Source organism: Neolamprologus brichardi, chromosome 23, assembly GCF_056152115.1.
Source record: "Neolamprologus brichardi isolate AB-2024 chromosome 23, ASM5615211v1, whole genome shotgun sequence".
NCBI classification, from domain to species: Eukaryota; Metazoa; Chordata; class Actinopteri; order Cichliformes; family Cichlidae; genus Neolamprologus; species Neolamprologus brichardi.
In genome coordinates this window covers 37,950,296-37,972,427 of record NC_142125.1, presented here as the reverse complement: position 1 = coordinate 37,972,427, position 22,132 = coordinate 37,950,296, and the positions used below count along the sequence as shown (strand labels likewise).

Here is a 22,132-nt window from a genome sequence, read left to right as displayed (position 1 = left end):
TATATCCTGGGGAAATCAAGCAGAAAATAAAAAAGGCTGAAAAGCAGCAGAGGGACAGCAGGGGAAAAACATAAGAGGTCCCCCCCCCACCCCCCCTTCATCTTTGGCAAAACAAGACAGCATGAACCAATAAGAAAATGTGTTTTATGTTCTATATTTTTGTTGGAAGCTGATGGTTTTTCTAAAATATAACCTTCTCTCTCACTATGTCCTGTTTTTCTCCAAAAAGAAAGCTTGCACTGCAGTTAAAGAAAAAAATGCTTTAAAACAAGGATAGTAGAATGACACAGTACCTTCAAACATGGTTTAAAATTTAATCCACGACTGGTGTTTTTTTTTGTTTTTATTTTTTTATTACTGCTTTTTGGAAGCAGGTTTACCATCTCATAGTACAACATGAAAGTTTGCATTAATTTTCTCTTGACACAAGCCTTTGTACTAGAACACCTTTTGTTTTTAGTTATGATTTTGACATGAATAATGACACTGAATTAAGCAGGATGTGCATGTTTTTTGCTGCAGCTATATAAAAAGAAATGTGGCTGGCCACCCAAAAAATCCAAAACAACAGAACAAATATCTTTTGGGCCTTCCATTTTACATAACCAGCTGATAATTAAGTTCTCCAGAAGCACATTCATAACAGGAAACAGAGCCTCAGTTGAAGTGCCCAAAGGAATATGCTGGGTTTTCCAGATGTGTTTTGAACATCATTCATTTCAGGACTGCTTTTGTGTCACTGACATGACAAGGGAGTGAAATTTGACTCTGGTCTGCTGCCAAAAATCCCCATCCTTAAAGGCATGTGCCTGACAGCGAGAAACCAGAAGTCCAGTAGTTATTTTCAACTCATTGACTGCACTGTAAGCAAACGGCCTGCATTGTTGCTGCACTGTCTCAATGCCTGGAATAATAGTACTTCCAGTCTAGTGCTTTGTGGATGCAAATCAGGCGTGCCTTAAGGACACAAACGGTCTATTATAAAGCCACTGTGGGGAATAAAGACTGTCGGGGGGCTGCTTTAGTGGCTCATTTTGGAAAAGAAAAATGCTGCTTGTTTTTGTTGTGTGTTCAGAAAAAAATGAAGGGAAAAAAGCTGTCCTCAATTGGCTTTGGTAATATAAATAACATGCTTTTTTTTAAAAAAAAAAAAGAAAAAGGCATACGTCTGCCAGCCAGCCTCTGCCAATGACCTTTGAACCTTCCCAGTCAACGCCGGTTCATTATCTTTGCACTATTAGCATCTGGCTGCAAGCTAATTGTAAGAGTAAAAATTTAAAGCCATGCGTGCGAAAAGGCTTGTTATGAAGCTAAATTAGTGTAAGCACAACATGTGTCTGAGCTTTAACTTTTCCCACAGACTTCAACTAAGACTCCACGAACAGTGCTAGTTTTTTTCCCCTCACCCCCCACCAAGGTGTCCACTAGCTAAGGTGGATGCTAGCATAAAACTGGCGATAGCCACTGGTCAAACTGGCTGCATGTTTTATCCAATCTGCTGCCGGCGGCGTCACCCAACAAAGGGAATTAAAGCTGTTCCCATGAGCTGCAGTGGGGAGGCAGGCGACAATAGGCTGAAACCAGCAACAATAACACACCTCTCCCCCTCATTTTACCTGGTTTTAGGGATATAAACTATCGTATTTCATTAGGGAAAAAAATAAGATAAAAACATTAGCGCGACAATACCATCGGCCATTGTAGCCTCCTCCCCGCTAAACAGGGTGGAGACTAGCCACACATCTTTCTGTTCAGCTGAAGGCAGAGGATGAAAATGAGGCTGGAAATACCTGTAGACGTCCACGACAGAGGCGCAGGGTTCAGCTTTGGCAACAAAACATCACACCAGTAACGGGCTCGTGTTCAGCTGGCACTCCCATTTAAAAAAAAAAAAATGCGGCTCTTTTCCCAGTCGGCGCAAACGCCGCACACCCTTCCTCCCCAAGAAAAGCAGCGTTCAATGGCCGCATAAAGGGGGGGCACACAAACATCCCCCCTCCCATTCAAACAAACGCCCTACCACAACAAACACTTTAACAAACAGCTAACGACGCATTCACAAGTGAATGTCTTCTTTCCCAATATCTAGCGGTTCAGCTTTTAAAGAAGTGTGTCCGTTCCCTTTCCCCGAGGATACAGTCAAGGATGGGCTGGAAACATTAACTGACATTTAGGTTTTTTTATTCCCACCATGGTTGACATTTTCTCTGTATAAGTTAATAAGTTAGAAGTGAAGGAAGGGGAGGGGGATATAATTTTAAAATGCCAGAGTAGTGAGGTGGGAAAAAAAATCCACTTACAGTGAAACAGGATTCACAAAGAGGCTCCTCTCCTCTCCTCTGGTCTGCGCTCCAATGGGAGTAAACGTCCACAGCGAGAGGGGAAACTCCTGATATGTGTATTTATCTATTTTTAAATAAAATCTATTTAAATTCTGCCCATTATCCTCATCTTTTTTCCCATGCGTTGACCTCGTCTACACGAACACACAGAGTCCACTACTCTATCCCCTTTTTCCATTCTTCTCAGCCGGAGACACGCTGCGCGTCTCCGTCGTTTCCTGTCCAGCCCAGGATCCAGCGTTGCCTTCAGGATCTGCCGGGAATATTGTGGATTAGAGATGACGAAGAATGGCATAGCTAAAAGGCAGATGAAAGGAGAAACGATCAACTCCCCTGTTTGGGCAATAAGCATGGTTTTATGCTTAATTCGTCAATGTAAAGTTATCATTTGCCCCTAAATTAAAAATAAATAACTAAAAATGACAGCCTATACAGTTTTGCTTTTCCAGGGTCGGTCACTAAAGTATTATTATTTACAGATTGTAAAGGCAACATCAGCATTCAAGAGCTATTAAATAATAATAATAATAATAATAATAATAATAATAATAATAAAAATAAAATAATTACGCTTTTCAGTGCGTCTGAAGAGAAATTCAGGTGAAACATCTAAAAGTCTGAGGCGGCCACAATGCACCGATTTAATTGTACCCACCTAAAGCCGCCACGACCACCACCATCAGACATAGGGGGCATGTTCCAGATTAGGGGATTATTTTTATCCATTTGGATGTATTAGATTCCCAATCCGTCCACCCTTCCAGCCTCTCAGGCATCTTTTGAGCTAAAATTCCTGATTTATGTGAATATTGTCCCATGTGAATGTGTCAGCAAACAAAATAAATAGTTACCATTGTGCCATTGACGCCTATTAATGCCTAGAAGCTATGCTTATCTGCATATACAAAAAGAAAAGCAACTTAATAACCATTTCCCATAACCTGTTACGCTGGAAGAAGATTGGGGTCGGATTTAAATGTTATGTGGCCATCTAGTGGACAAGAGAATACATTGCACCTAAATTACAGCTTCTGTGGATGTGTGGCTTTTTAAAAATTTTAATCTCAGGTTTTGGTAATCCCTCTTGGGAAACAGTTACAATGTACTGACAAGAAACCTGTATGGCACAGCACATTCACACGTTTTTTTCCCTCCTTAAAACAGTAACTGTGTCACTGACTGTGCCATACACCGACTGTGACTCATACAGTGTACAGACTTCTCCTAAGTGCCTTTTTCTCTGCCAGTCAGCCTTTCCTGTAATCACACTTTGGCTCTCACACGAACCACTTCAGTACCTGCCAGTGCATTTTAATTTTTAAAAAAAATCCTGTTCAGTAAATTTTCTCAGGTGAAACAAGGTCATCGCACTATTGAACGCCCCACCTTCACAAGAGGAGCAGCACAAGTCTTATTACCCTACTACAGATCAGATGTTAATGTTAACACCCGTTCCATGTTATTGTTCAAAACACAAAACCTGAGTTTAGCTCGCTCTACACGACCAACAAAACTAAAGTTAAGCACGCTGATGGCATAAAAGGTTACAAACTCTGGGAAACAGCAGAAACTTCAGTGGAGGAGGCGTTTTTTTTTGCCACAGGATGTTTTCTGTCAAGAGAGGGTGTGTATGTGAGCCTCCGTCACTGCTGCACTGTGTGGGAGTGTTTTTAGTCAGAAGCAGAGAGGATAGAAGGCATTGCAGTCAAAAGAACACGTGCGTGATGTTATCGGAGTAACAGATCAGATTTTTTTTCGTGCAGGTTTGCTTGGAGGAGCTCGGAGGTTTTAGGTGATGAGGGGAAGCCTTGGGGGCATCATTCTACTGGAGGCAAATTCCCACCCTTGCTGCAGAAAATGAGGATTTCATGGATGTTCATGTGCCTTCTGGTTTGCAAGTCATCACATGGTACTCAGGATCAAAGTGACTCCAAGAGTGATTGGAGCAGTAAGTGGACTTTATTATGATTACACCATGAGCATTATTATTAATTATTGCAAGTTGATCTGTGCACACGTAGGGACAACAAAACTTCTTGTTTTCATTTGTAAACACTGAGGTTCAAACTCTAATGAGTACTGCAGTAGTACTTGAGTATTTAATGCCTTTAGATTGCTGAACTACATCACTTGTGTAAGTACGTATCCTGGCTTGAGATTTCAGCAGCTCTCGAGTTTTTGTTTTGTGGTTAAGACACATAAAACACATAGGGGTTAAATTTTAAAACAACACACACATTTATCCGTGTGGCGCCCGAGATCGTCCTTAAATCGACAAATGCCGTAGTTCAGGAAGCGTGTGTTTCAACATATATCCATGCAACAGATACGTCACCAAAACTGTATGTGGTTCATGTGTTACAGTGCTAAATGTGCGTCTGACTCAAGTCTGCCATTTGTATCACACATCTTGTTTTTCATGTGAAATGTGAGTTTGGCCGAAAGAGGTAAATGTGCTGATATCAAACAAATTCCATGCGGGGGAGGAGCTGCTCTGAAATGACTGGTTTCAAAGCCTGAATTTCAGTAAGGGGAATTAAATGCAAATGTCTGAATCTTTGCAGGAGCTCTGGCTCTATGAAGCCGTTTCCTCTGCCAAGCGTTTGGTGCTGGTTACTGGCGGTACTTTTCCGAGCCTTAGATCAAGTTAACTTAAGCAAACAAAGGATTTTTTTTAAAAAGTATAACATGCCACGTGTAACAGGTATTTATGATCACACCAATTCTCACAATTCTCTCTCCAGGATTGACGCTTCATGACTCTGCAAATGACAACGTGACTGTAACGTGCCCGTTGATACTGTCCGAGGATGCAGAAATTTCGTTTTACCTTCTGAAAGATAAAGACATAATATACGACCATACGTGCAAACATCAAAGGAATTGCACTGGGATGAAGTGGGATGCTGTGGAACTGCACACAAATGGATCACATTGGTTTTTCACAGTCAAATTAGAACACAATATCAGAGGACTGTACAGATGCAACATCACAAAGACGTACCCTCCTCCTCTTACAAAAGAAGATGGCAATCCTGTGCTTGTAATAGGTAAAAGAGTCCTAAAGAAGGTTTTAAACAGTCTGTAATTCACAGTGCAGTACACTAAACACTTCCTGAATATGCTTCTTGCAGAATTCCCTCACCAGTGCCCGACACCCCCACTCAATTCCACAGGAGTCGCACCAAACACATGCCAAGAATTTCCATGGATTTGGATAGTGGTGATTGCAGTTGTCAGTATCTACGGTGTAACAGTCACCATCATTGCACTGCTTAACTGGGTAAGATATCCTTGATCCACAAGGAAGAGAAAAAATAGAGCTCAAAACAGTCGTTTGTAGCAAATTATCTTAATTTTTACTGAAGCCTGGCCAATACTGCAAGTTTATGAGTGAAAATGTACTTTCTTTACATGTGAATATACACGACAGCAACGCCAAAACAAGGACACATTGAGGTTTACTAGTCTGCTACGCACAAACACTGATGACCCATTTGAATCTGCTCCGATGCTACTCTGCTACATGTGCTGCAGGTGTTGCAGTGGATGAACTGTCATGTAACACTATTTCTGAATGACTATTTCATAAGTGTTTGTTTTAAAGAGACAAAAACAAGTAGATTTTTTTGTGTCAGAGAAAAAAAAATACATTGATTTTGATGTATCTGCAACGGCAGATCCATGTGTGTTATATTCACCTAACACACAAAAGACTGGGAGGAGAAACAAATCCCTCGGTATTTGGGTCAGGAAAGATATCAGTCATAAAATTCTGCCAAATCAAATACGCGGAGCTTTTCACCGTGGCAACGCCTTGTTAGGGCCGATACGGTGTGCTAACCTTGGCATATTTACTTAATGTTCAACATTTATCGTCTTTTATCAACTGCAAGAGAAACATTTTGTTGTGTTCTTGTTAGTTTTACACATTTCTATCCAGCCAATAGACAAATCCTAAGCCTTTTGTACATTTTAGAATTGACTATTTTTTGTCAGATTTTAGGAAAAAAGGCACAACCCTCCCCCCTGCATAGTATGAAGAAGATTTATTTTTGTTTTTCGTTTAAAACGTTCAAATTGAAGGTGTTCTCCATTAACATTAACATTCGTTTCCCTTTCCGTCTCTGAGACAGTTGCTCATCTCTCTTTCCATCTCTTGCAGCTCAAGTTGAAGAACACAGAAAACCAGAGTGACTACATGAACACAAAACCCAGAGCGCCCAGGGACCGCAAGAAGAAAAAAGGTCTTCAGAATATACAAAGACACTTCTAACGACTTCATCGGATCATTTTGCACAGCTTTAGTTTAGACCTAAACAATCAGGCTGTCCTCGCTGTAGCTTATTTTTGTCAAACACATAATTGTGAGGTTTGTTTTTTGTGTTTTCATATTTCATTGTCAACACTGTAGTAAATCTGTACCTACACAGCAAAAGTAGCATTTTTCTTTAAAGCAATGGCTGTATTAAAACTAAAAAAACAACAACACACACACCCTGGGTTTCTGGTTTTGCTCACTTCCTGTTTCAGTTACTAAGTCTGCCTGTCTCGCTTTTTCTCACACACACACACACACATACATGTAATTGGGAACCCCTATCTTTGTGGTCGAAACAGAAGGTGGTGTCTGATTGAGGGGACTTAACCACATTTGAAGCATAAATCAATGTGCTATAGTACGGACGCTCAATCTGTTAAAGAGAACTCACAAAACCGCAGCATCAAGAATCTAAATGTCATGCGAGCTGTTATTAAAGTGTTTGACTTCTCTTTCACTTCAGCGAGCTCTTAGTTTTACATCTCTCTCAAAGAGCTGATATCGCCGGGGCTGATGAAAGCCCGATACTTGAAACAATAACAACGTGCACAATTTCCTGCCTTCCTCGCTCTTAGTTTTTCCTTTCTTTTTTACCCGTCGTGCACTCTGCAGATGTAGCAGCTTCAAAGGGACGCCACCTTTACCTTGCTCACCTTGCACTTTCTGTGCAGTCACTGCAGGCGCTCGCACCGGGTTTCACTGGTTTTATTCAGTAGCAGGGCTTACTCAACAGCTACCGCAAGCATGAGCGAGATAGACATAGTTTCTGTTAGGCCTTGAAACAATTTTTAGGGCTTTAAGCAATGATTAAAAACGAATGCTGACTATAAAAGATTTTTTTTTACCTCCCACACACTCAATTCTTCTATGAAGAAGGGCACCCTTTAAAAAAAAAAAAAAAAACTGGAGGCGTAAGCACAGAAAAGTTCAGGTTTTCAGTAAAAACTTATCTGAAATCAGCAAAGTTACTTTCATGCAACCAGAGAATCACTTTTAACTCTTTTCAGCATCTTTTTAATTAAAAAAAATACAAAATGATGTCCTACTATGTGCGCACAGATGAAACAATCTACTAATGGAAACAAAAGAGTTTTACTCTTCATTTTGAACGGCCGTTCAAAGTGTGTATTTGCTCTTCACGTGTCCCTCATCTTTCTTTAGCTAAATGCATCCAAAGCTAAACAGTCATTTTAAAAACTTTCATATATTTTCTCCTTCTTAAATACTAGAACAAAACCTGTCTATCATCATGATGATTAGCCTCTTTCCTTCCATTTAACGCTGACATCTGGCTCTAAGATCGCAGGTGCTCCTTTTCATCAGGCTGCGTTTCGGGTCTGTGGTGTTGTGGAAAAATCCGTTCCCTGAGGAAATCTATCCTCGCTTCCTCGGATACAGACTGCAGGTCCTGCTCCGTTACCTGGAAAATAGGATTAGGATCATGTAAATCATCCACTCCGATACTTCTTCCATTACTTGCACTACAATCGAGAGAGAATAACCTACCATTAAAATCTACAGGGAGCAAATCTGAAAATCTGAATCTGATTTGACTTTCTCTTCTTAATTTTAGTAGTTTAAACATATGATACAAGTATAGGAAATAAGAGACCTGAATTCTAATAAACAGGTAATGCAGTGCAGCCATACATTAGCAATGTTCTGCTTTTTAAACCTAACGTATCCGTTAGATTTGGATATGTAAACACAGGCGTTAGTCATGAGCTGCAAAAAGGTTTAGAAGTAAAATAAGCAGAGATTGTGCAAAAATGTGAGTGCGACATTATTTTCTGAAGGTGCCAAAGGCTCACCAGGACAGAGTTATATCCCAGGATCTTCAGATGGCGAATCTTCACAGCCAGCGGACCACGGGGATTGGACGTGCCGTAACAAAAACCAGATTGCGGTGCATACATTACTGCAATTCTGGGAAATAAAGAGAATGATTTGTCAGCTTTATCAAAAAGAAAAAAAAAGGTCAAAATTTGAATAAAATCACTGGGAGACAAAAATCTGAAAACTGACAGATGGAGAAGATTATGGGTTTATTGTCACTGATGAAAATCAATGTGTTCTTTCTGACTTTATCTGCTTTACTCAGCATGAATCTGATATTAGGATTTTACTTTTCATTGATGTTGACATCTATTCTTTCCTTTAATTACTTTACTGACTAAATAAACCATCTGTAAAGTCCAGACAAAAAAATTTCAACGAAGCAGAATTTAAAAGAGCTGATTCAGTTTTAATCAATAGTTTGACTCAGTTCCAATAAATGAACGCGCCTGTGCTGTATGGAAATAAATAACAGATGGATAGTTCTGATTACGCTCTGATACTTTCAGTAACATCGATTATGTCAGCAGAAACAGATAACACATAACCTTTACATTGTACCAAAAAACCTGTATGCATTTTTTAGACTTCTACCTGTAAAACCCCCTCATTATATACATTTTTATGTTTATTTCTATTCATTTATTTACTTTTGGACAATATTGAGGTTGTTTATTTTTAGCTGTGCTGTTTTACTGGAAGTAGTTTTGGCTGCTGCAGCACAGTGGGAAAAAATTATAAAAAACTTATTTTGCACATTATTTTACTATAATATGAAGAATATAAAGTATAGCTCAGGAACCCCCCCCCAGGGCTAAACAAAAATAGACATTAAAACCTGCATCACCATAAAGAAAGTGGACATTAAAAAAAAAAAAAAAAAAGTTCAGATGGACATAAAAATGTCAAAAAACACAAAAAATGTCAATGCAAAGTTAAACTTCAAGTTTCAAACTTCAAGTTTTAATAAAAATATTAATATTAATCTACATGTATCCTACATGATTGAACACATGCAATTTTAGGAAAGTCTGTAGTCCATGTAAAAAGGTTGAATACAGTAGTTGCACACATTTTTCCAACAACGTGTCCAATTTAAGAAGGTGAAGATTTCCACAACACATATTTTTCAGTTTCAGCTGCTTATTTCAAAGAAGTGCCTGAAAGCCAAGAATGGAAATATGCTTAAAAGAGGCGGTAAAGTATCGCCTGTAATACATAACGGTGTTCAAAGAGAGCAAACAAAGCATGCACTCCTGCTTGATGTATTTGCTTTCAAAGACTGCTTTTGCGTGCCTGAATGAGGTCTTTACATGCTTGTCTTAGTTTGAAAACGAGATTCATGGTGCTTTGCTGCAAGCTCAGTCAGATATTACCAATCACGCAATATAGTTACGTCAGTGCCCGACACTGGAGGAACAGAAAAGTCCCAACATCCTCTTCACCTGCCTTCATTTCAAAAAATGTTGCATAAGCACAATTAAATCAAGAACAATATGAGGAACTTAAACACGACTTTACGTGCGTTCGAGACATGCATGCAGTGATGCTGTCAGCAGCAAGCTTACCGCTCACTGCTCTCTGCTGGAGAACACCCTTCCCCTCCACCGATGCGTGCTTCACACACAGAGGTTTGGTTTGGCGTAGGTTTGGTTACAGCAGCGTCTGGGAGACAGCAGACACAGACGTTTGGTGGCATCACAGTTTCAAAAGCAGGTTAAACCGAGAATATAGAGAAGCTGGTTGTGACAAAAAAGTCAGGGCTTTATGTCTGATGGAAAAAAAACCCAACATGTCAGATACTGAAATTTTCAAATTGAATAGTTTTCTTATTTTTTACATTTAAGAGATTTTTTGTGAATTCTGCCACATATTTACAAAGTCTGGGACAGAACTTTGTTTCTCGCTGTTTTGCTACAACGACTTCTTTAATGACAACCTGCATTGTGCTTGCAAGAATTTGGGCCCCGAGGAGACCACATACTGTTGTTTTTAAGAGCCAGTGTTTTTCTCAGTCTTGCTTAATTTCATCTGCTCAAAGGTTTGAATCCTTTTTCTGTCAAATTTTACTCCAGTTCTTGTGTTTCACTGGCTTCCACTTACACACAGAAGTTAATTTAAGGCCTTCTGTTCATCTATAAATGTGTCATTTATGAAATGAAAGCCTGCCGAGGCTCTCAGATCAGCAGGAAATGCTTAGCTGGTGGTGCCCTGACATCAAACTTGATATGATCTAATGGGTTTTTGCCATTATGCTGCCATCTACTGAAATTAGCTCCCATTTAAACTCAGGGTTTTATGACTTTTCTCCTTTCTTTCTTTCTTTTACTCTGTAAAATCTGATCTAAAGTGACAGCAGTAATGCCTCAAGACGAAATGTCTCCTAAACTTGTTGCATTTTCAAGTTGCAATTCTTTTCTGTATGATCGCTCTCATTCTGAACATTTAGCTTTAAGAAACCATCATGGCTCAACATAACAATGAAAGATGGAAAAAATACAACAGAAATAGAAATACAAACAACAGAAGTTACAAATAAATAAGAAAATAAGAACAGAGGTTGAACAAAACAAAATTAGAAAAAAACCCACAATGAAAGTTGAATAAAAAACAGAACAGAAGTTAGACAAAACAAAAAAAGTTGACTGAAGTAAAAACGAAAACAGTAAAAGACTAATAAAACACAGCATAAGCAAAAAACACAACAGAAATTGAAAAGACATGGGTCAGGTCAAAATTAGTCTTAAAACAAAACTCTATTCTCTGATAAGATGTTAACATAGTTCATGGCTGAGCTCTGCGGTGGCCCTGAGAGGTCAAACATCCTTTAACCAAAACCTGAAAAACAATGTTGAACAAAACACAATGGAAACAGAAAAAAGCACAAGTTCAATAACATATAACAGAAACAGAAACAAAAACAAGTTAAAACACACACACACACACACACACACACACACACACACACACACAACGGAAAGTGACAAGAGTACCCCCACCTCCCCCCTAAAAGATAACAACAAAAAACAAAAACAATGGATTTTGAATAAAACACAGTAGAAAAAAAAATGTAGAAAAAAAAGTCAAACAAAAGTTGAATAAAACAGATTGGAAATAAGAAAACACTACAGAAATAGAAAAACAAACAACAGAATTAAGAAAAAAAATAACACAAGTCAAATACAAACGGGGAAAAAACTACATAAGAAAAAATGAGCAAATTTGAAAAATTGAGAATGTCAATTAGAAAAACACAACAGAAGTAGCAAAAAATATAACTGAAGTTGACAAAAACAATGAAAATAGAGGGAAAACCCCACAATTGAATTGTGGAAAGAAAATCCTAACGTAAGTAGAAAAATACAATGAAAGTTGAATAAAACAGAATAGAAATAAGAAAAACAGAACAGAATTTAATGGGAGAAGAAAAACAAAACAAAACAAAACAATAAAAGCTTAATGGAACAGCAAAAGTATAAAAGGCACAACAGAAATAGAAAAAACAACAGTATGGCAATAAAAAAAAATTAAAAAAAACCCAACAGAAGTTGAGTAAAATGAAGGAATTGGGGGTGGGGGGGAGAAGACAACAGAAATATAAAAAACCCCAACAACAGTTGAATAAAATGGAAGTAAGAAAAACAGAATAGAAATTGAATAAAACCACAAAAAAATTCCAAAAAACCCAACAGAAGTTGACGGAATTAAAACATTGAAAGCTTAATTAACACAGAGTAAGTAGAAAAAGACACAACCAAAATAGAAAAAGCAATATAAGCTAAATACAACACAATGAAGTAGAAAAAAACACAATGGAAGTTAAACAAAATGCAAGGAAAATGGAAATAGAAATAAAAACAACAAGTTGAAAAGAACACAATAGTAACAGGATAAACACAATATAGAGAGAATACAAACAAACAGGTTGAAAAGAACACAATGGAAGTCTGAAGAATAGAATGAAAGTTAAAAAAATAACAAATAGGAAAAAAGCAAGAGAACTTGAATAAAAAAAAAAACAATGAAAATAGCAAAAATGAAAATAAGTTGAATAAAACTAACAGAGATTGAATAAGACCCAACGCAAGTAGAAAGAACAGAACAAAAGTTAAAAAGACACAATGGAAATATTGAAAAACAATAATGGAAGTTGAATAAAACCCAGTTGAAATGGAAAAAACTACAGAAACAAGGGAAAAAAGCAAAAACAAAAAACAATGAAACTTGAAAAAAGCGCAACAGACATGAGCTGAACAGGAGAACGTTCAGGACAACAGCTCTAACAGCCTCCTTGGCTGAGCTGCAAGTTTCTTCTGGATGGCGCATGAAGACGTTTCTATGTAAAGTGCTCACAATAAGCTCTGTAGAATCATTTGCATTATTGGGTCATTTTGTCTGGAAAGACACATTGTTGCTTTAATTCAGAATCTAAATTTAAATGGGAACCAATTTATGTAGTGAACAGCAAACTGGGTACACTGGGCCTTCTTTTTTTATAATGGCACTTTGAGCCCATCAGTTCCATTATATTCAAGAAAAAACTGATTTTTCTAAAGATGATATCTCCAAAAGTGACCATTTCATACAAAAACACTTTTGAAAAATTGTGTCAAACACAAGGCAGAGAGGCCGGAAATGCCCTCTGCCTTGAATTCACAAAAACGTTCATAATTTTTTAAACACATTTATTTATTACAATTCAAGCCCGATTTTCTTTACAGCAGTGCTTTTTTATTGTGTAAAACAGCTGACACGTATATTTGAAATTGCACTTCTTTAGGGATTAAACGTAGTTACACTTCATTCAAACAACAAAAAGGGGCGTTTCGCTGGTCTGGACTACTTAGGATCAAAGTGGGCTGCAAGTGGTAAAATGAGTTTCACATCCCGCTCTAGAAAGATTAAACTGTATAGAAGAAAAATAAGCAAGTCTGCATTTAGATCAAACTGCCACTTTAGACTTACCTGTAATTTTTTTGTTTGTTTGTTTTATTTTTTTGCACCATCAAATTTCCATTTGCCTTTTTCGCAACATTTTAATACAGTATGTCAAATACTTTGAGTTTCCTTTATGGATACAATATGTTATAATGATAAAACTGCCTTCACTTGAAAAGCTTGTCTATAGCAAGACAGTTCAAGTATCCAGTATGGTGCTGAAATGTTCATTTTTTAAATTCTTTTCTCAAATTTGTCTTACCTATGAAGTACAAATTCTCCACCATCACCCCCTCCTGTAGCATCATATGCACCTGATCCTCCAGCAGACTCTGCAAGTCCAGCAAGAGCCTCGGGTTGACCGATGGAGTGCTGGGGGTGGGGTCTCCCAGGACTGATGCAGGAACAGTTAGGGGCTGAGGAAGAGGAGGACGGTCAACACGCAGGCACACGTCCACCGTCTGAAACATTCTCTCCTGGCTCTTTGGAAACTTCGAACCTGAGGAGAAAAGGAGCAGGTGAAGGCCACGAACCCAGGTGTAAGACAAGAGCAGTCAAAGTGAACTGTTTTACCTGCAAGCTTTTCCAGCACACTGCTCTGCAGAAGCTGCTCCAGTGGTGCGTAAGGGAAGTGGCCCAACAGACAGAGGCAGTAAACGGCCTTCAACAACTCAAACGCAGATATTTTGGGCAAATAGGAGATCAGGACTCTGCTCAGACTATCGAGAAACCTGCAGCAGCAAGAAACCCAACAAAGACAAGCAACAGTAATTCAGTCACAGACGAGGAAAATGTGTTTATTTTACAGTTCAAAAACCAGAAAACTAAAACATGCACACTGTTCTCCCTGAACCTCTACTCCATGTCTACAGCCACAGGGACACATTTGGATGAGACAAATGGTTTACGTACTGTTGTCTTCTGTCCTGCAGATCGTAGCTCAGAGAGGAGTACACCTTGAGGACACAGAGCAGGTCTTTAAGTGTTAGGACGTCAGGGTTGGCGATCACTTTGTCAGCATAAGCATCCATCAGAGCAGCAGGGCAGAAGACAAGGTTCTCGAACACAGACAGAAAGAGAAGCAGCTAAACAGAAAGAAAGAAGTGGAGCAGTAATAAATGTCATGTGTGATGTTTTTAGTTCCTCTTCCTGAAACCTCGTATTTACTATTTGGACAAGAAGGCCGGTCAGAAGATAGCTGTCACCTGTTTGTTGGTCCAAATGTCCAGTGAGGAAGCGACATAGTCCGAAATGCTGGTGAGCAGATGAACGTCTCTGTAGCGGAGCTCCCTACAGGACTGCAGCAATTTAAATATTCTGTTGAAGGGGATACCATGGATGTTCTCTAACACAGAAGTCGGGAGTAGGAAAAGGAAAATCGTTAAATTAAATTTAAGGCGCTTTTTTAATTAATCCACAATAAATATAATTCTTGTAATTTCTACAATCATCACCTGTTTACCAGCTATTTCTGGTTATTAGCAGGTCCAAATGAAGACTGATTTGACATCACTGTTAATGAAGTGAAGGTATATATTTGTCTATTTAAACATATTGACTTCAAGAATTTTGCCCATGTATCGGAAGTACTCGTGCTAAATTACAACACAGTGTCGAAAATCTGAAGCGCCTCACAGTGTACGCTGTGTTTTGTTTAATAAGCATTTCCAAACACTGACTTTAATGGCCGAGAGTAGAAATTTATCTTATGATGTTTCTTTAAACCAGCAGGTTGGTTTAATCATCATCGTCGTCTTCTGTATTGTAAAGTTGGTCCAGGCACTGGTGCAGGTTTCTTTCTCTCATATTTAAGCATTTTATTTTTAACTGACCTACAGCAGTGTATCTTATTGTAGATCACAGCTCTTCTTCTCTCACATCAGCTCCTTTTAAAGTCCACCACAGCAGATAACCTGCCTCCGTCTCACTCTATCCCTACCATCCTCCTGTGTCACAACAACCCTCTGCGTGTCCTCCTTCACTGCATACATGTATCTTACCAATGGTCTCCTGTCTGGCAGCTCCATCGTCAGCATCCTTTCTTTCTCCTCTGCACATGCCCAGATCATCTCAGTCTTGTCTATCTAGCTTTGTCTCCAAACTGCTCAGCCTGAGCTGTCCCTCTGATGTGCTCATTTCTAACCCCTGTCCATTCTGATCACTCCAAATGAAGATATTAACATTTTCAGGTCGGCTGTCTGTCTTTTTGTCAGAGACACATCATAGCAGGTCTCACTGCTGTCTCATAAATCTTCCCTTTCCACCATTGCTGCTTTCTGACCACAAGTATTTAAATTCATCTATCTTCACTACCTCAGCTCCTTGCATTTTCACCTTTCCACCTGCCTCAGTCTCACTCAAACATGTATGAAAATTTGATTACAGGTAAATAAAGATTAAAACTTAAGTTGAATAAAGACGACCTGTATTCACTTATCTGCCTGCTTTCCTAGGCGGTCTAATCTATTATCCTTCGTTCAGTTTTTCTTGTCCACCTTCTTTAGGCCAGTCGCCCTGTTTCCTGTGCTTTAATTGTTTGTCCTCTTCTGTCACTTCACCTTTCAGGCTCTCACTAATGTAACCTACACCCCATCTGCTTCATTCCCACCACCAACAACATCTAGACGCTGGGGCAGGGTGACACTGTCTGGACATTATTTTCTTGTGGAGAAGGATTTACCCGTGATTTTTTTACTGCAGACATCCAGCAGTGGCTTAGAGAAGAAGCCCATTGTGGCCATAGTGGAAATCATGTATTGGGCGTTGGGCAGGCTGAAGTGGTCTGTCATAGATAAGGCCTTTTTCTGGAGGAAGCACAGACACGGAAAAGATTCAGTAACAGCAGTTTTTAAACATTAAATACTTTTGAACGATTGTCTGTTAATTCAGCCGTACATTACACAGGTAAGCAAATATCATGCAAAAAGCACAGCTGAGGGCAGCTGCACGCAAGGGCTCAGTCATAAATGTGGAGAATATTTAAAAACAGCGAGACAGAATGCCAAATGATCAAAACTGACCTCTAGTTTCCATTTGAGGTCCTTTGGGGCATCTTTTCCCAGCAGACGCATCATGGTCTGGAGAGCCATTACATTCTTTATGCCTGGAAGACGGGCCTCTACCACCAGCCTAAGACGCACAAAAAAATAAAAATCAACGTAACACGTGACTTTATGATACAAGGCATCTTTGAGGCTAGACTTTCTTTTTCTTCCCATGATCTCATACCTCATGCCCTCCTTGAGCGCACGAACATTGGCTCCATCCTCCATTTGCTCCAGGCTGGAGGCCAAGATGGACAGACTCTTCTCATCAAAGTCATTCAGTTTCTCCTGTTGGTGAACAAGAACAGACATTTGAGTGCACAGAAAAAAAACAAAAACATCACCAAGATGAAGAATAATTTGTGCACGTGGTCGTGGACCGTCTACCTGGCAGGTTCGGAGAAAAGTTTGGACCACTCGGCTACGTTGGGGAACGCCCAGGTTGATCATACTCAGGAGAGAGTAAGTCACGTCCTCGTCGTGAATGTCCGCCACAATCTTCATGGCCCTCTGCAGCAGCTGGTCAAAAGCGGGATGCTCAAACATCAGCTGCAGCTCGTAGCGTCGCTGCTCATCTGTCATCTTCTTAGTGGTGGCCCACATGTGGTTCAGGCAGTGGCTGACAGAGATGGGCAGTAACGCGTTACAAGTAACGCGTTACTGTAATCCGATTACTTTTTTCAAGTAACGAGTAAAGTAAGGGATTACTATTGCAAAAACGGTAATTAGATTACCGTTACTTTCCCGTAGGAACGCTGCGTTACTGCGTTACTAAAACCGTGATTTTCTTGCGAGAATGTCTCATGACAGTGACGTAAGCGAGTGCGACGTGCGTGACAACAGCTGTGTGCAGATCAACAATGGATCATATATCGAGTGCGGGAGAGAGTATGAGCGTGCAGCGTTTAAAGCGTGGAAGTACTGACCTTACTTTGAGTTTGATTCCATAAAAAGTGACAAAAACATTAGTGTCCGTTGTGCGTGGGAAGAAAACTTCTTTTTACAGCGAAAAAAACCCCCCTAAACTTCCAAGCAAGCACCGAGTGCGCTACGACGTAATGGGAAACTCACAGAGAAACTGCCGTATCCTTCCACTGACCGCTGCGGCACACCTGCACCAGGATAACCCTCCGCCTACCCTACTCCTGCTTTACAGGTGAAAATAGAGCAAAAGGACCGCTAGTCTTTGACTTTATTTATTTTCTGCTGTGTTTTACTTGCATCTGAAAGAGTGAGTGTAAACACAATATATATATATATTATGTGCTGGAATGTGCAGAAAATAGGTTTAAATGTTAAACTAATTTCTTCAAGTCAGAGAATGGTGCATATAATTAAAATTTTGCTTCATGCATAAAGGTAAAAGATTAAAACTAACAAAACAAGTTTTAAAAAGAGACTTTTCCATTTGATTACATTTTGTATGATGATTATGTAGAAAAAGTAGAATTGGGCTGAAAGATCTATCGCTTTATCACCTATTCAGGTTGTAAATCATGTTTTTAAAAAGTAACTAAGTAACTAAGTAACTAAGTAATTAATTACTTTTGAAAATAAGTAATCAGTAAAGTAACGGGATTACTTTTTTGGGGAAGTAATCAGTAATTAATTACTGATTACTTTTTTCAAGTAACTTGACCAACACTGGTGGCTGACCTGTCGGGCTGTGGGCGAGTACTTGCCGGTGAGGTCTAACACGTCTGACGGGGAGCCGCAGCTCTCCAGGAGCTCCAAGAAAGGAGACTTCCTCTGTCTCTCAGCTGATGCTGTGTCAGCAGGTTGAGAGGGAAGACGCTCCCTATCTTCCAGATCATCTCCATGATTGGCTCCCTGTGAATAGAACCTCACTGAACTGACAGGACGCCTAGAAAGCCACGCCTGACTCTGTCTTGGGCTCCAAAGGTGGAAGAACTGTTTATCTGGAGAACAAGAGTCCTTGATTGACGCAGACAACAGGAAGTTGCGCTGTTGCCAAAGAGACCCGCGGCTGCAAAAGCGCAGGCCCCGTCTCATGACCTCCTCTGTCACCCATACAGACATGGTTCTTTAATAACACAGAGCGCTAGCAACTATTGAAAAAAATAAACAGAGACAGAGACAAATAAATTAGAAATAATACCACTGCTCTTACAAATTAAATGGCTTGACACTTTACATTCATAGCCACAAATGCTCTTAAATTATGCGTGGCTACCAATGTTGCTTAATTACAAAGTCAACAAGGTCAATAAACTGCCTCCTTCAAGTTATGAAAACATTGACTAGCTGCTTTTAGCTAAGTGATGCTAACCTTAGACGCATACAAACACGTATACCGAAGCGACGCATTGTAGTTTCCAGACCGTGAAAAATCGAAGAGAAACGTAGTTCAGCAAAGAGATAAACAGCTACATGACACCACAGAGTTCATCAGTGCTAGGCCAGTCCATTGAAGTTTTCTCACACATGCTAGTAGGCGCCGTGTGCACCGCCATAATTCGTCCGCCCCCCGTCAACATGTACTGTCAAGATAGTAGAATAAAATCCCGCAAATATACAAATTATTAATATATTAATATTTCATATTATTTTAAACGAGCGGAGTAGAAATATGTTTAACGAAAAATATAACACTTTTATATAAGTATTTATTTATTGTCATTGCATTTTGTGTGGCGGTATTCATATTTGTTTGACAAGCAAAAGGTCGCCGGTCCGATTCCATCTGAAGACACAAATCCCTTAGGGCTTGCATCGGGAAGGCAATCCAAAGTAAAACTCAACCCGCTGTGGTGATCTCTAAGGACAAAGGAGTAACAAAAAGTGGCTTTGGTATTCTGGGGTTTGCCATACACGGACTCAAATAAGTGCAACGCCGTCCATCCGTCTCCTAGCAACAAACCTTTTTCACCTAGACGCACAGCATGGCAAAATTTGTACTCGCCGGTAGAGCTTTGATTTCATTTTAATCTCTCTGTGCTTTAATCTCTCTATTTGCCAGTATTTCCGGTACATACACGTGCATTAATTTGTGCAATTTGACCTCGAACAGGAAAAACAGACTGCCCTTATTATGCCAAAGCAGAGCTTTTAGCAGACACCCTCCAGCAGTGTTTGCCAGACTTCAAGATCCATAAGATCTCCATCCTCCCAGATGAATGGAAGGTATCATATTTTCAGGCGATCGTTTTAGGCATATAAATTTAAGGACGTATTGTCACCTCAACATGACCTCTCTCTGGGCAGGAATGGCTGGGGGCCACGTGTGAAAAAAATAACTGGAAACACGAGGGCTCCCCTTTGGTTTGGAGGGAACTAGTGGAGCAAGGGGGCAAAGGGATGCTCTTGGGGGGCTTCAATGACTTCCTAGAGCACTGCCAGGTAAGCAAAATATAGATTTTCTCAGCTACAATAACTTTTAAACTTTTAAAACTGGAAATGTCATCAATTGAACAATGGTTGTGTAGGATTACTACGGCATCACGTCAGACATGACCACAAATGTGATGCTGAGTGTTGCAGCAGAGAATCTGGAGGCCAAAATGAATCTCATCAAAGAAGAGCAGCATCGCGCCAGTCTTATTCAACCGCTTCATGTTTGGATAACTGGGTGGGTCTGTTGTAAAAGCTAAAGACAAAACTCTATTTCCTCTTTTAGGAAACTTTTAAGGACTTTAGCGTGTCTTTATAGTGCTCTCAACCCAACATGCCAAGTCCTGATCCCCAGTCTGCTCTCCCCCGAGGTGTTTCCCAACGTTTCTGCAATCAGCCTCCACCTGCTGGACCTTGAGGGAAACGAGGAGCAGTTACAGAGCCTGAGGTTGGAGATCGAGGAGCTGGCAATCAGCATGCTCCACCAGGTGCACTAAGACTCACTTATTTGTTTGATCACATCGAGAGGAAAGCAAAACCATGTCATTAAATTTATTTACAGGTGACTACTGGCACAGATCTGGAGCGAGCCTTCAGGAAGGCAGATGTCATCCTCCTTCTAGATGACGGTGGGCACGATGGAGAAAATGAGGGTGAGGAAGTAAAGAAGAAGAAGGTAAAGGTGATCTCAGAGCGCTACAAAGAATACGGGCAACTGATCGATGCAACAGCCAAGGAGACGGTGAAGGTGATCGTGTCCGGCGACTCGTTTCTCAACCTGAGGTGCTCGCTTCTTGTGGACAGTGCACGCTCCATCGACAGCCACCAGTTTATCGCTGCTGCAGCTCAACTGGAGAACGAAGCCAAGGCTGTACTTGGGAAGAAGATGAGAATGAGGCCGTCAGGTATCTCCTGTGAATTGGTTGACTCGTGTTCACGTTGCATTTTAGCACCAGCCCCTGAAATAAAAGATGAATCAATTCTTATGTCTTCTCCTGCAGATATTACAGATGTAATAGTGTGGGGAAATATCAGCGGTACTTTCTACATTGACCTGCAGAGGGCAAAAGTTTTCAACCATGATGGGCCAATCACAGGACCAGCTTTCTTTTCCCAGCCACTTCTAAGCATTTTTCCTGACAGGTCTGTTACCACGGAAACATAAAGACCTTAATTTGTATTTTTTTCAGTGCACTTTTAATTCTCCAGACTCCTTGTTCAAACGTGAAGGTGGTTATTTCCTGGTGCCCTAGATTTACCGCATTGGTAAGCTCAACCCAGCTGGAGCTTTAGCAGGGTAAACAAATATAATATGATAAGGTCTGACACTGGCCAGCCACTGGCATGATTTCAGTCTGTGCAAATATTGATTGCACAATACATCTGTCCAGAAAGCTGCCCGCTCTGATGGGAAAAAAACCCATCCTGTGTTGGCACACAACATAATCTTCTTCTCCTTTTCAGGAAATGGTTGGAAACAGACTTTCAGCACTTGGTACGCACGCGGCGTCTAGCTGTGACTTCAAAGACAGGCCAAGTAGCCGCCACATCAGCTGCCAATGGGATCCTCACTGTCTTGAAAGCTTGGAATGGTGCTACTGATCCAGATGTTCTGTCTTCGGGTGTAGCTTGCCCAGGTTGAGAATTGGTTTTCAGTGTGACAGAATGATTTTTAAATGCGATTCAGATTCTCTGATTCAGTGTGATCTAGCTTGTTTCAAAATGTGATTGTTTTGGGGTTATTTTAGGTCATTACAGTCTCCCTGCTGGCATTGTCTTCTCAGTTCCATTAACCTTCACAGATGGCAAATGGTCAGTAGTGTCTGAGTTGACTGTTGAAAATGAGCTCAAGTACAGGCTTGAGCTCTCAGCAAGTGAACTGCAGCAGGTAAAGTTAAACCAATAATATTAGATGAAGCACATTCTCGTTGCTTAAAATGTTGCTAACATTTTGACATAATTTAGGTAATTTAATAAAAATGTATTAATACTATCTTTTCTTTCTCAGGAAAAGCAGTTTGGATCAGACAGCGGCACAACTGAATAAAGCTGTTGTTTAAAGCAAGCATGCTCATTTCCACGTCTATATTTTATATTTTTATCTCGGGACTTTTCATCATTCAAATGTTTTTTTTAAATCCATGTTTACATTATCCTGGCCCTTGGTTTTTTCTCTGAAACAAGCTGTTTTAGCTCATTTTCTTCAAATATTCTGGCAAATCAGTTAGCTAGTAAGCCCCGCCCACTTTGACCACAAAATAGGGAAATCTGTGTAAAGCTTACATCATCGTGGCACAACA

General features: G+C 40.0%; 4 protein-coding genes across 8 annotated transcripts in view; 2 read left to right on the top strand and 2 right to left on the bottom strand.

Moving 5' to 3' along the window:
* raph1b (Ras association (RalGDS/AF-6) and pleckstrin homology domains 1b) overlaps positions 1–2,592 on the bottom strand; it is a 40,378-nt gene extending 37,786 nt beyond the window's left edge. The window contains exon 1 of one of the 3 annotated variants that reach the window (XM_087835858.1): positions 2,301–2,592. The gene's annotated coding sequence lies outside the window, so the exon portion shown is untranslated. Of the gene's footprint in view, positions 1–1,790; positions 1,931–2,300 lie in introns of those variants that run through there. The other 2 variants (XM_087835860.1, XM_087835859.1) reach the window with 2 other exon arrangements.
* Positions 2,593–4,041: 1,449 nt separating this feature from the next.
* LOC102796915 (T-cell-specific surface glycoprotein CD28) lies at positions 4,042–6,843 on the top strand. Its single transcript, XM_006804962.2, has 4 exons — positions 4,042–4,290; positions 5,087–5,392; positions 5,477–5,625; positions 6,508–6,843. Exons 1-4 carry the CDS (start codon positions 4,200–4,202, stop codon positions 6,616–6,618), a joined length of 657 nt encoding a protein of 218 aa, XP_006805025.2. The 5' UTR covers positions 4,042–4,199; the 3' UTR covers positions 6,619–6,843.
* Positions 6,844–7,654: 811 nt separating this feature from the next.
* On the bottom strand, positions 7,655–18,941 carry fastkd2 (FASTK mitochondrial RNA regulator 2). 2 transcript variants are annotated; one of them, XM_006804964.3, is made up of 13 exons: positions 18,772–18,941; positions 18,138–18,550; positions 16,869–17,105; positions 16,666–16,769; positions 16,458–16,566; positions 16,118–16,241; positions 14,643–14,782; positions 14,350–14,522; positions 14,011–14,168; positions 13,700–13,936; positions 10,068–10,164; positions 8,475–8,589; positions 7,655–8,083 (listed from the first exon to the last, which is right to left on the bottom strand). In XM_006804964.3, the coding sequence occupies exons 2-13, from the start codon at positions 18,519–18,521 to the stop codon at positions 7,958–7,960; spliced, it is 2,004 nt and encodes a 667-aa protein (XP_006805027.2). In that variant the 5' UTR covers positions 18,522–18,550; positions 18,772–18,941; the 3' UTR covers positions 7,655–7,957. The 2 variants fall into 2 exon arrangements, with proteins under 2 accessions (XP_006805027.2, XP_087692345.1); XM_087836219.1 differs by having other exon boundaries at positions 18,138–18,941.
* Positions 18,942–19,332: 391 nt separating this feature from the next.
* On the top strand, positions 19,333–21,902 carry mdh1b (malate dehydrogenase 1B, NAD (soluble)). 2 transcript variants are annotated; one of them, XM_006804966.2, is made up of 10 exons: positions 19,333–19,406; positions 19,513–19,625; positions 19,707–19,841; positions 19,928–20,070; positions 20,230–20,320; positions 20,395–20,737; positions 20,834–20,975; positions 21,297–21,469; positions 21,581–21,720; positions 21,841–21,902. In XM_006804966.2, the coding sequence occupies exons 1-10, from the start codon at positions 19,385–19,387 to the stop codon at positions 21,877–21,879; spliced, it is 1,341 nt and encodes a 446-aa protein (XP_006805029.2). In that variant the 5' UTR covers positions 19,333–19,384; the 3' UTR covers positions 21,880–21,902. The 2 variants fall into 2 exon arrangements, with proteins under 2 accessions (XP_006805029.2, XP_006805028.2); XM_006804965.2 differs by having other exon boundaries at positions 20,152–20,320.
* The last annotated feature ends 230 nt before the right edge of the window (positions 21,903–22,132 follow it).